The 12,807-nt window shown below is 34.8% G+C and overlaps 1 protein-coding gene across 5 annotated transcripts in view; it reads right to left on the reverse strand.

Annotated features, from left to right (window-relative positions):
• The window catches only part of magi2b (membrane associated guanylate kinase, WW and PDZ domain containing 2b), a 134,628-nt gene that overhangs the window by 21,086 nt on the left and 100,735 nt on the right, over positions 1–12,807 (reverse strand). For all 5 annotated transcript variants that reach the window (XR_010893875.1, XR_010893874.1, XM_067378981.1 and 2 more), the window contains exons 13-19: positions 9,227–9,404; positions 6,586–6,621; positions 6,134–6,225; positions 3,309–3,504; positions 2,590–2,769; positions 937–1,122; positions 488–860 (exon numbers count right to left, since the gene is read on the reverse strand). Coding sequence is in view for 3 of the 5 variants with exons in the window: in XM_067378981.1 (XP_067235082.1) it covers positions 488–860; positions 937–1,122; positions 2,590–2,769; positions 3,309–3,504; positions 6,134–6,225; positions 6,586–6,621; positions 9,227–9,404 (1,241 nt within the window). In the remaining 2 variants the exon portion in view is untranslated. The remainder of the gene's footprint in view (positions 1–487; positions 861–936; positions 1,123–2,589; positions 2,770–3,308; positions 3,505–6,133; positions 6,226–6,585; positions 6,622–9,226; positions 9,405–12,807) is intronic.

Below are 12,807 nucleotides of genomic sequence, written 5' to 3' on the forward strand. Positions count from 1 at the left end.
TGGATGGATAAATGATGGATGGATGGATGGATGTATAAATGGAGGGATGGGTGGATGGATAAATGGATGGATGAATGGATGTAAAAATGGAGGGATGGGTGGATGGATGAATGGATGGGTAGATAAATTTATGTTAAATGGATGGATGGATAAATGGATGTATAAATTGATGGGTGGATAGTTAATGGATGTCTGGATAGATAGATAGATAGATAGATAGATAGATAGATAGATAGATAGATAGATAGATAGATAGATAGATAGATAGATAGATAGATAGATAGATAGATAGATAGATAGATAGATAGATAGATAGATGGATGGATAAATGGATGTATGAATGGATGGATGATGGGTGGATGGATGGATAAATGGATGGATGGATAGATGGATGAATAGACAGACAGACATGGATAGATAATTCAAGTTTTAATATTATATTAAATATTTTTAGTTTTAATATTATATTAGACATGACAAACAGTACCTGGTGTCATGAAGGTACAGCTGTGGTGGTACTGGCACTGATCCGATGGAGGTGGGTTGAACCCCCGGCATGCCTGGATCCACAACAGGAGCAGCCTGAGTCACCACTGAGCCCGACTGCATGGCCTCCAGGCCAGGCTGACTCACAGAGAGACTGCTTTGAGTCACTGGTGGGCTGCTGTGTGGAGCTCCAGGGCCCGGCTCCATCAGCAGAGGGCTGGGCTGCGTGGTGGCCGGGCTGGGGTGGGGCGCTGGTGGGCTGGGATGAGCCACGGTCGGGCTCTGCTGAGCTGCTGGGCTGGAAGGGCTGTGCTTCTGGGCCACCATGGGACTCTGCTTCTCCGATGTAGGGGCCGAATGAGCACCGTTTACGTCTAGGGCACAAAATGACTGTGTTTTCAAAGGAAGAAGATAGAAATATTTCTTTATTGTAATGTACTCTGATCATACCTTCCTCTGGGATGATGTGCAAGGTGACAGTGAGTCCAGCGTCTTTGATCAGCTTGACAATGTCAGCATGAGGCATGTTTATAATAGACTGACAGTTGACGGCCATAATACGATCACCAACTTTCAGCTTCCCACAGCGATCGGCCGGACTGCCCTCGATGATGCGACCGATCTTATGTGGCACAGCTACAAAACATGAATGTGTGGATTTTATGAAAAATGCATGTAAAATATTTTGGTCATATTTCAGTAAAAAAAAAATATAATAAGAAGTTCATACTTCCCTGCAATATAAAAAGAATATAAACAGTAAGAAATAATATTTTCCATAAAGAACATTAATTATATTTTAGTACCGCTAAGTATTTTTTAACATTGTAACATTTTCATTACAATCTCGTTGTTATAAATATTTATTCATTTATAATTTATAAAAAATACTATATTAATATTCTCAACAGTAATCTTAATGGTACTAAATTAGGCTTCATTTGCTATAATAATAATAATAAATATTTAATATTAATATAATTAAAAGTATTTATTAATATTAGTATTATAAATTCATTTTATTTCCATAATTTATATAAAATTATAAATATAAAATACTATTATAAATATTCCCAATAGTAATCTTAATGGTACTAAAATAGGCTTAATTTGCTATAATAATAATAATAATAAATATTTAATATTAATATAATTAAAAGTATTTATTAATATTAGTATTATAAATTAATTTTATTTTCATAATTTATATAAAATTATAAATATAAAATACTATTATAAATATTCTCAACAGTAATCTTAATGGTACTAAAATAGGCTTTATTTGCTATAATAATAATAATAATAATAATAAATATTTAATATTAATATAATTAAAAATATTTATTAATATTAGTATTATAAATTCATTTTATTTCCATAATTTATATAAAATTATAAATATAAAATACTATTATAAATATTCTCAACAGTAATCTTAATGGTACTAAAATAGGCTTTATTTGCTATAATAATAATAATAATAATAATAAATATTTAATATTAATATAATTAAAAATATTTATTAATATTAGTATTATAAATTCATTTTATTTTCATAATTTATATAAAATTATAAATATAAAATACTATTATAAATATTCCCAGTAGTAATCTTAATGGTACTAAAATAGGTTTCATTTATTATAATAATAATAAATATAATAATATAACCAATATATTTTTAACAATATTACTATTATACATTTGTTCTATTATACAAACATTCTTAATAGTAATCTTAATAGTTCTAAAACAGGCTTCATTTGCTAGATGCAAAAAATAAAAAAATAAAAAATAATAATAATAATAATCATCGTATTTCTTTTTATGTTGGGATGGAATACTGTAGGTGCCGAATAGATTTTCTTAAAATTTATTTATTTATTTTTATACAGGTTTTGTATAAAAAAACAAATGTGGATAAGACGCATCAGCTTCCTTGCATTGAAAGGCAATGATATTTTTATGGTTAAATCTTGTGGACTGTCTTCTCTGATATACGGCCTGATCCCAGACTTTCAACACATTTGCACTTTAAAACATTACCATGTGTAAAAGAATGCATTAGTGTTGACCCAACAGTTATGTGAAGAGAGGAATTACTTATTGTGTTTGTGGTCTCTGGACGATTGAGGGAGCTGATGATGACAAAACCAAAGCCTTCGCTTTCCTTGCGGTGGATAACTACATCAGTGGTGGGGGGTAAGTTGACCGGGCACACTGCATGACCCCGGGGAGAACTGCTTTGATTGGCCGCTGCACCGTTTTCCTCGCATGGCTGGCCTGCAGGTGGCAGCACACACAATCTCAGCCAATGCAAACACAAACCACAGCAATGTGACTCAAGCTATTACACTGAAATAAATGCCTCCAATTACTGCGGTTTTACTTCTTGATAATGTCGACCAATAACTCTGTAAAGCCTTATGTATGAAAGAAAATATTCAGAAAAATGTGTGTTTGATTGAACCTTTCGACAAAATGTAAAAAAAAAAGTAAAAAATGGTTTGCAAATGTGTTTTTTGTAGTGTATATTAGATACATCAGGCCTAATAAGTAAGAAATAAATGTTCATCAAAAGCCTGATGTTTCATTTTTCATACATATGATTTTTCTAAAAAATAAATAAATAAATTATATATGGATAATCAAGTAAACCTAAGCTGCTTCCCAGTAAAGACATGTGAACCTTGACCTGAAGTTGGATGTTTTTACAGTTATACTAAAAGGCCTTTTACTTGCTAAAAAGCAAAAACTATCAATCAGACGACAGAATGTTTTGATCAGTTTATAAACCTGTGTCACAGGAGAGTTTTGCTTACCCTGCTGCGGCAGAACTCTCCTCCTGACGGTCAAGGTGACCTGTCCGTTTCGTGCAGCCGCGTGCATGAGGTCGATGACGTAGCGGTGTGGTCTCCCCGCCACGGGCATCCTGTCAACCGAGACCAACTCATCTCCCGGACGCAGTCTGCCGTCGCGCTCCGCAGGGCTGTTCTCTATGATTGCTCCGATCACAATCTGTGAAGAAAAATCAGTCATCACATTAATGTGAACTGACATTCACAGTCTCATAATAATACTGTCACCAGATTTACATTACATGTTCAAACAGCCATTTTCTTGACTAAGCTGATGGGTTTATACATGTCTAGGCTGACAGAAAGTCGCTCTACTGCTGGTATTTATTTAGGAAAAGTAAATTAAAATAGCAGAGATTGGCAAAGACAACTAGCTAAGAGACGACTTAATAAACTGTCAAGGAAATCCATGACAATTCAGTCTAAGGTAATGAGCCATAATTCTGCACTGAATCTGTGTAAAATAAAGCAACACTTCTTACATACAGTGGCCACATATGCTAATACTATTTTATATATACCATAGTACTGAACAAGGTTACCGTTATTGTTAAAGGGATAGTTCACCCAAAAAATACTCACCCTTAAGTTGTTCCAAACCTATATGAGTTTCTTTCTTCTGTTGAACACAAAAGAAGATATTTTGAAGAATGTTGGTAACTGTACCCATTGACTTCCATAGTAGGAAAAGAAATACTATGGCTACCATCAACTGTTGGGTTACCAACATTCTTCAAAATATCTTCTTTTGTGTCCAAGAGAAGAAAGAAACTCATACAGGTTTGGAACAACATGAGGGTGAGTAAATGATGACAAAATTGTCATTTTTGGGTGAACTATGCCTTTCATGATAACTATTATGAGGAAGAAAATTAGCAGTAAACAGTAATTTTGTTAACTAAAATAAAACTAAAAAATGCAGTGCAAAAGAATAAAACAAAGCGCTAAAATAGTATAGCAACAAAGTATTCTGTCAAAACAACAACATGTCTGATTAACATGTAAAACAACCAATCACAGTGCTGAGTGTCTCGTCACAGGCAGATGGAACCAGATGGAATGAAATGGATGAAAACTACAATGAAATGAAATTAAAAAAAAAGTTTAAATAATAACAAAAAAGCTCAAAACTTACATGTAAAATATGTAAAACAAAACTATTAGAGCTGGGCATTCTAATGAAAATATGAGTAATTTTTATATTATTGTAGCAGTACATCTCAAAATATAGTTAATATTTTGGAAATTCATCCCCACAATGTTATATACATTACATAATTATGTAGTAATTCGTTTTTTTTTCCTATCTAGCAACTTAAATAGTTAAAAAAAATAAAAATTTTCCCCCGTTTGAAGCTTGACTGTTACGTAACAGTCGGGATCATTAATATGTACGCCCCCAATATTTGCATATGCCAGCCCATGTTCAAGCATTAGACAAGGGCAGCCAGTATTAACATCTGGATCTGTGCACAGCTGAATCAACAGACTAGGTAAGCAATCAAGAACAGTGAAAAATGGCAGATGGAGCAATAATAACTGACATGATCCATGATATCATGATATTTTTAGTGATATTTGTAAATTGTCTTTCTAAATGTTTCGTTAGCATGTTGCTAATGTACTGTTAAATGTGGTTAAAGTTACCATCGTTTCTTACTGTATTCACGGAGACAAGACTGTCATTATTTTCATTTTTAAACACTTGCAGTCTGTATAATTCATAAACAACTTCATTCTTTATAAATCTCTCCAACAGTGTGTAATGTTAGCTTTAGCCACGGAGCACTATCAAACTCATTCAGAATCAAATGTAAACATCCAAATAAATACTATAATTACGCAATTAGACATGCTGCATGACAAACACTTTGTAAAGAACAATTTTGAGGGTTATTAGCTGTGTAAACATTGTTTATGCTGTTAAAGGCAAGCGCAAGCTCCGTGGGTGGGGAGCGTGAGCATTTAAAGGGGCCGCAGCCAAAATTGGCTCATATTTAATGATGCCCCAAAATAGGCAGTTAAAAAAATTATATAAAAAAAAAAATCTATGGGGTATTTTGAGCTGAAACTTCACAGACACATTCAGGGGACACCTTAGACTTATATTACATCTTTTAAAAAGACGTTCTACGGCACCTTTAATGTTTGCATTATGCATTAAGATGCATTTAACTTATTAAAAACTGACAGTAAAGACATTTATAATGTTACAAAAGATTCTGTTTCAAATAAATGCTGTTCTTTTGAACTGCTATTCATCCAAGAATCTTGAAAATAATGCAGCAGTTTCCACAAAAATATTAAGCAGCTCAACTGTTTTTAACATTGATAATAAGAAATGTTTATTGAACACCAAAATCAGCTAAATTAGAGTAATGATGCTGAAAATTCAGCTTTGCGTCACAGGAATAAATTACATTTTAAAAATATATTAAAAAAGAAAACAGTAATTTTTAAATTTAGAATTATTTCACAATATTACTGTTTTTACTGTACTTTTTTATATATTAAATGCAGCCTTGATGAGCATAAAAGACCTATCATACAGCCCAGCTCTAATAATTACTGTGAAAACTTCAAAACTATAACACCACTATAGTCATATACCATCATATTATCATGGTACATGCCCAAAAAAACATGATACTGCTAATGTTATATAAGTAGCAGAAGGAAATGAATTTGTCAGGTGTGTTTCCATCTGCTGCTCGTGGAGCTGTACAGATATGAGCCAGTATCTGTTTATCCTGCCCCATACGAGCCTTGTCACGGGCCTCCGGACTCACAGCCTGCACCGCCTCGTCTCCACCCAGGATCCTGAAGCCGAAGCCGGTCTTCTCACGCAGCAGGTGCACTTCCACTTCTTGGTACTCCACACCTGAGGAACAAGAATTACAGATTAGATAAAGCACACCCAATTCAAGTTTGAGTTAATTCATGGTGCTTCCTTGGGATGTTTGACATAGAAGCAAAGATCAGGGCTTATTCAGGAACATCAAACCATCCCTAAACCTAACCACAAGCTGAAGGATCAGAGAACACCACATGTTATGTAGGTCGCCTCACAAACCGGAGTGCTGAACCTTCTGATGTAGGAGAATAAGAGTATAGTGGTAGACAGTGAGCTAAATATAGAGCACTAAAGTCACATGGGTTACATAAATTAGCTATTGAAATGTGACTAACAGCATATGGGCTCTGTGACATAAAGAAAGGGAAAGCAGCACAATAGACTTGCCTGTAGAGTCTGTCAGCGTCCGAGGTGGGACCGGCTCTGTGCGAATAAGAAATGAAAGTTTTAAACAATCAAATTATTCAATACTAATTTGAACTATCAACTGGCTTTATGCTTTATTAAAGCTCATACGTGGGGGAATCTTAAGGAACCTGTCAAGAATTGTATAGGCTCATACTGCAGAGATAATTAAGCCTTTTTTCCTAGTTGTGACATTTGTCAATTGTCATTAATATAATGTGAAAAAACAGAATAATATAGTATAGTATTTATATAGTATGATATATTAGTGAAATATAGTATAATATAATATAGTATAGTATAACATAACATATTATAGTATGACATAGTATAGTGTAATATAGTAAAGTTATAGTATAATATAGTATAACATAATATAGTATAGTGTGATATAGTATAACAGCATAGTAAGATATAGTATAGTATAATATTATATTATTTTATATAACAGGATAACATAATATAGTATGGTATGATATAACAGTGTAATATAGAATAACATAGTATAGTAAGATATAATTTAGTATAATACAGTATAATGTAATATAGTATAATATAGTATGACATAGTATACTGTAATATAGTATAGTATAATGTAATATAGTATAATATGGTATAACATAGTATAACAATGTAGTATAGTATGATATAGTATAGTGTAATATACAAACCCGATTCCAAAAAATGTTAGGACACTGTACAAATTGTGAATAAAAAAAAAAAATGCAATAATTTGCAAATCTCATAAATTTATATTTTATTCACAATAGAATATAGATAACATATCAAATGTTGAAAGTGAGACGTTTTGAAATGTCGTGCCAAATATTGCCTCATTTTGGATTTCATGAGAGCTACAGATTCCAAAAAAGTTGGGACAGGTAGTAATAAGAGGCCGGAAAAGTTAAATGTACATATAAGGAACAGCTGGAGGACCAATTTGCAACTTATTAGGTCAATTGGCAACATGATTGGGTATAAAAAGAGCCTCTCAGAGTGGCAGTGTCTCTCAGAAGTCAAGATGGGCAGAGGATCACCAATTCTCCCAATGCTGCGGCGAAAAATAGTGGAGCAATATCAGAAAGGAGTTTCTCAGAGAAAAATTGCAAAGAGTTTGAAGTTATCATCATCTACAGTGCATAATATCATCCAAAGATTCAGAGAATCTGGAACAATCTCTGTGCGTAAGGGTCAAGGCCGGAAAACCATACTGGATGCCCGTGATCTTCGGGCCCTTAGACGGCACTGCATCACATACAGGAATGCTACTGTAATGGAAATCACAACATGGGCTCAGGAATACTTCCAGAAAACATTGTCAGTGAACACAATCCACCGTGCCAATTGCCGTTGCCGGCTAAAACTCTATAGGTCAAAAAAGAAGCCATATCTAAACAATCCAGAAGCGCAGGCATTTTCTCTGGGCCAAGGCTCATTTAAAATGGACTGTGGCAAAGTGGAAAACTGTTCTTTTTGGAAAACTGGGACGCCATGTCATCCGGACTAAAGAGGACAAGGACAACCCAAGTTGTTATCAGTGCTCAGTTCAGAAGCCTGCATCTCTGATGGTATGGGGTTGCATGAGTGCGTGTGGCATGGGCAGCTTACACATCTGGAAAGGCACTATCAATGCTGAAAGGTATATCCAAGTTCTAGAACAACATATGCTCCCATCCAGATGTCGTCTCTTTCAGGGAAGACCTTGCATTTTCCAACATGACAATGCCAGACCACATACTGCATCAATTACAACATCATGACTGCGTAGAAGAAGGATCCGGGTACTGAAATGGCCAGCCTGTGGTCCAGATCTTTCACCCATAGAAAACATTTGGTGCATCATAAAGAGGAAGATGCGACAAAGAAGACCTAAGACAGTTGAGCAACTAGAAGCCTGTATTAGACAAGAATGGGACAGCATTCCTATTCCTAAACCTGAGCAACTTGTCTCCTCAGTCCCCAGATGTTTGCAGACTGTTATAAAAAGAAGAGGGGGTGCCACACAGTGGTAAACATGGCCTTGTCCCAACTTTTTTGAGATGTGTTGATGCCATGGAATTTAAAATCAACTTATTTTTCCCTTTAAATAATACATTTTCTCAGTTTAAACATTTGATATGTCATCTATGTTGTATTCTGAATAAAATATTGAAATTTGAAACTTCCACATCATTGCATTCTGTTTTTATTCACAATTTGTACAGTGTCCCAACTTTTTTGGAATTGGGTTTGTATTATAACATAGTATAGTAAGATATAGTATAGTATAATATAGTATAATGTAATATAGTATAAGATAGTATAGTTTAATATAGTATAGTATAATGTAATATAGTATAATACAGTATAACATAACATAACATAACATAACAGTATAGCATAAAATAGCATAACATAAACAGTAAATAATTATATACCAGTAATTAGAATTTATTGAGATTCATTGTTGAGAAAAATGAGAATTACAAAAAAAAAAAAAAAAAAAAAAAGTAAAACATCCAAAAGCATTACAGTCATCTGAATTTGGGGGAAAACAAAAACTAATGGTCCTAAAACTGCTTAATTTTTAAGCAAATGAATATAAATGATTAGAATACACCGCCCACCAAAAGCTCTGACTTACGTCTGCTTTCGTAAATGGCACGTGACTTCTCATAGAGGTCGTAGGGGTCAGGCTTGCCCAGGTGGAAGCCTTCTGTGTCCGGAACAGAGGAGCGATGGAGCGTCTGGCCAGGATGTGGAGCACCGTGGGGGAGCAAAGTGGTAGACAAGCTGGTCTGGGGGCTTCCTTGGGGGTCCCACTGCAAGGACAATACAGACAATAGACCAGTTTGAGCAGATAATACATCTTCATACACTAAAAAGTAGCGAAAATCTCCCATGTAGATCCTTTAAAAGATCAAGTAGAGAGCATTCAGTGTATCATAAATGTGACCCCTGTCATTACTTTCTGCAAGGAGATAGTTTAGCAGTCCAATCGCTCTCTGGAGGTTCAGCGGGGGAGAAGAATTAAGCCCTAAGTGTGGGACTAAAGTGTGAAGTGAAGTATCTGTGCTACAGTCATGTGCCCCGGGGGCTAATGGATCCTATTTCCTGTGAGCTGTTCATTTCACCTGCAGCTCTCTGCTTAACCTGCCAATTCCATTACGAGCCCTGAATCCAGCTGAACTGGATGGCTTCCTGAAAATGATGTATCTCACACCGGCATAAAAGTGAACTCACATGAAATTAGATATCAAGGCTAGTTCTAGAAATACCTAAATGTGCTAAATGAAATGTTTTCATTACTTTACAAGGCTTCGGAGAAACTTAACCTGGGATTTGTAGTCCATTTAGTTTCTCAAACAGCATTTGTGGACCTGCAATGCAATTAAGGCATGTAAAACTAAGGGAAATCAGACCAGAGGACTAAAAACACTGTGGAAAATTTGTTTGTTGTGGGATAGTGACAAGAGTCATTTGGTTTAACCAAAATTTTGGATATTTTCAAACAATGCTAACAGGCGGATATCTAGCTAGCAAAATGACAATCAAACATTTTATATTTAGTACAAGTTTTTAAAATATTACAACATTTTCCATGTTTCATAGCGGTTGTACCGAATGACCTGATGTTTCGGGACATGTGTATGAGCAAGTGAAAACATGAATCTTTCAGATAAGTTAGAGAGTTAGGCTGCGTTCCAGTTCGGTTTTTAAATGCCCTTCCCTCGCTAACTTCACTCGGTCTTGTTGACTCGGATGTACGTCATTGCTTACGTTGCACGAGTGCCCACTTCTGGCGGAACCTTTGTATGGGCTGAACTGGAACGTCCTAAGCCCTTGATCACTTGGAATCCGCAATGGAGCTGTTTTATTATTCATTTTTTCCCCTTACAAAATTGTTTAATACAGCATTCTATATGTATATATGTGTGTTTTAAATGTTTAAAAAATAATTAATATATCATAGAGTTGTTTGTGGTGGGGTAAATTAAACGCGATATGCGGTGACGTCACAATCGTGTTGCATTGTGGGTTATGGAGCTGCCTGAAGTGTACATATGAAGTAGACTCGCTCCCTCGTTCAAAATCGAGGGAGCGAGGGTCTGTCCATATAAACTTCCCTCGTCCACTTCACGAAGTGGAACGCACTTCAAAATGGCGGCAGGGATTCCCCCGAGGGGAAGTGTTTAGGGAAGTTCGCGAGTGCGTGTCTAAAACCGAACTGGAACGCAGCCTTAGTTACTTTGCTTCATGACCATGTGACCCTTTGCAGGTGTCTGAATGATGTCACATTCTGTCACATGATACTGACCGCATGACTTGATCCAAAATGGTCCCTTTATGTTGGTTAATCGGAATGACATCAATGAAATTAATTTTTTCGGACATTCTTTCTCATAACAAAGCAATGATTTCTACACATAATTTTAATAACATTTTACACTATGTTGATTTTATAAAATAATGCCAGAATAAAAAATATATACATTAATTACATTTTAAGATATTTTAATCACAAATGAAATGGCTGTATTGGCCTTTTGATATTTCAAAATCTTTAAAATACCTTTATATGTTGCAAAATATAATTAAAACTTTTTGGATTCAATAAAAGAGATCTAGTTGTACAACCTTACATAGTTTGGATGTCATCCATCCATCCATCCATCCACATCTATATCTATATCTATATCTATATCTATATCTATATCTATATCTATATCTATATCTATATATATATATCTATATCTATATCTATATCTATATCTATATCTATATCTATATCTATATATATATATATACAAACACACATTTTCTGCTTCCTGAACTGTACAGAGTTTTAAGCAGAAATGTAAATATTTATTCATTTTTTCCTGTATATAAATAAAAGAACAAAAATATATAAAACATATTTAATAATAAATAAAAAATACAATAAAATACATTTTTATGGTATTCTTGAAATATTTATGGACAATACATTTTCATTCGTCATTGGCTAGAGTGGCAAAAAGATCATTTTGAACCCTTCTGAAAGGGTTTGTATCATGCTGAAGTGGTTTATTTTGTGAAATGAATAATCAGTGAATAAAATAAATAAAATAAATAAATCCCACAGGTTTGGAGTGACATGAGAGTGAGTAAATAATGACAGAATTTTCATTTTGTGTGAACTTTCTTTTTAATATTTAAAACTTCAAATGAATCTTTTTTCAGAAATGAGGAGTTTTGTTTTTAAATCTGCCAGAGCTATAAATCACAGGGTGGCATGATTGAGTCCGCAGGTCTCGGGGACAGAGGAGGAGGAATATCAATTGAGTATCACCTGCATAATCTTTACTCTGAATAATTTCTCTTCATGATAAACACATTCTAACGCACGCCTTGCACACACACACATATTAAAAAGGCCCACTTTGCTGTCAGTTAAAGCTTTTTGTTTGCTAATGCAGCAGCACAAGAAGCATACTGATTAAGTACGCCACCCATGGCGACTGCGTTAATGCATCTGTCACCCGGGACATCTCCATGTCGGGTTTCATCAGAGTGTTATCCAGCGTGGAGCTGAACACGTGCTGAGACTAAGAACTCGCGGCTGCTGTTTGTCTTTAAGAGCGATCTGAGATTGATGCTGCAATCACTCTGAGCTGCCGAGTGATTTCGGCCATCAGACGCTAATCCAAGATCTTTGCAAAGGCCAGCGGATAGCCAGAGGTGTACAGGTGGTCAAATCCTCTTACTTTGCATGAAAACATGATTTGACCATTTCTCCAGCAAACACTGACACAGAATGGCAACCGCCAAAATTCAATTTTTTCCAACTGTTACAATATATATGCATTTGATTCATTAAAATTAACAACTCATTAAAGTCATTTGTTCAGGAATCAGACCACACTTGTTGCACTGCATGTGTTTAATTCACTAAAAAGAACCAACGCAGAGTCAATTGTTTGGAAATCGGACAACTCTTGGGCCCTGTCCCAAATGGCACACTTCATGTGTACGTGCACTCAAAAAAATGAACTTTCACTGTTGTTAGTTTCACTCAAACCACCCTTGTTCACATTACTTAAAAAACTCATGTAACTACATGAACGTAATTTAACTGCGTTGTTTATACTAAAATTGAGTATTGTCAGCTTTACTTTGTAAGTGTTTGTTAAGTCAATTAACATTGTTGTGTGAAACGCACACATTATTGTTGACATAACTAAC

The sequence above is a fragment of the Chanodichthys erythropterus genome, chromosome 24 (genome assembly GCF_024489055.1).
Source record: "Chanodichthys erythropterus isolate Z2021 chromosome 24, ASM2448905v1, whole genome shotgun sequence".
Classification (NCBI taxonomy): domain Eukaryota; kingdom Metazoa; phylum Chordata; class Actinopteri; order Cypriniformes; family Xenocyprididae; genus Chanodichthys; species Chanodichthys erythropterus.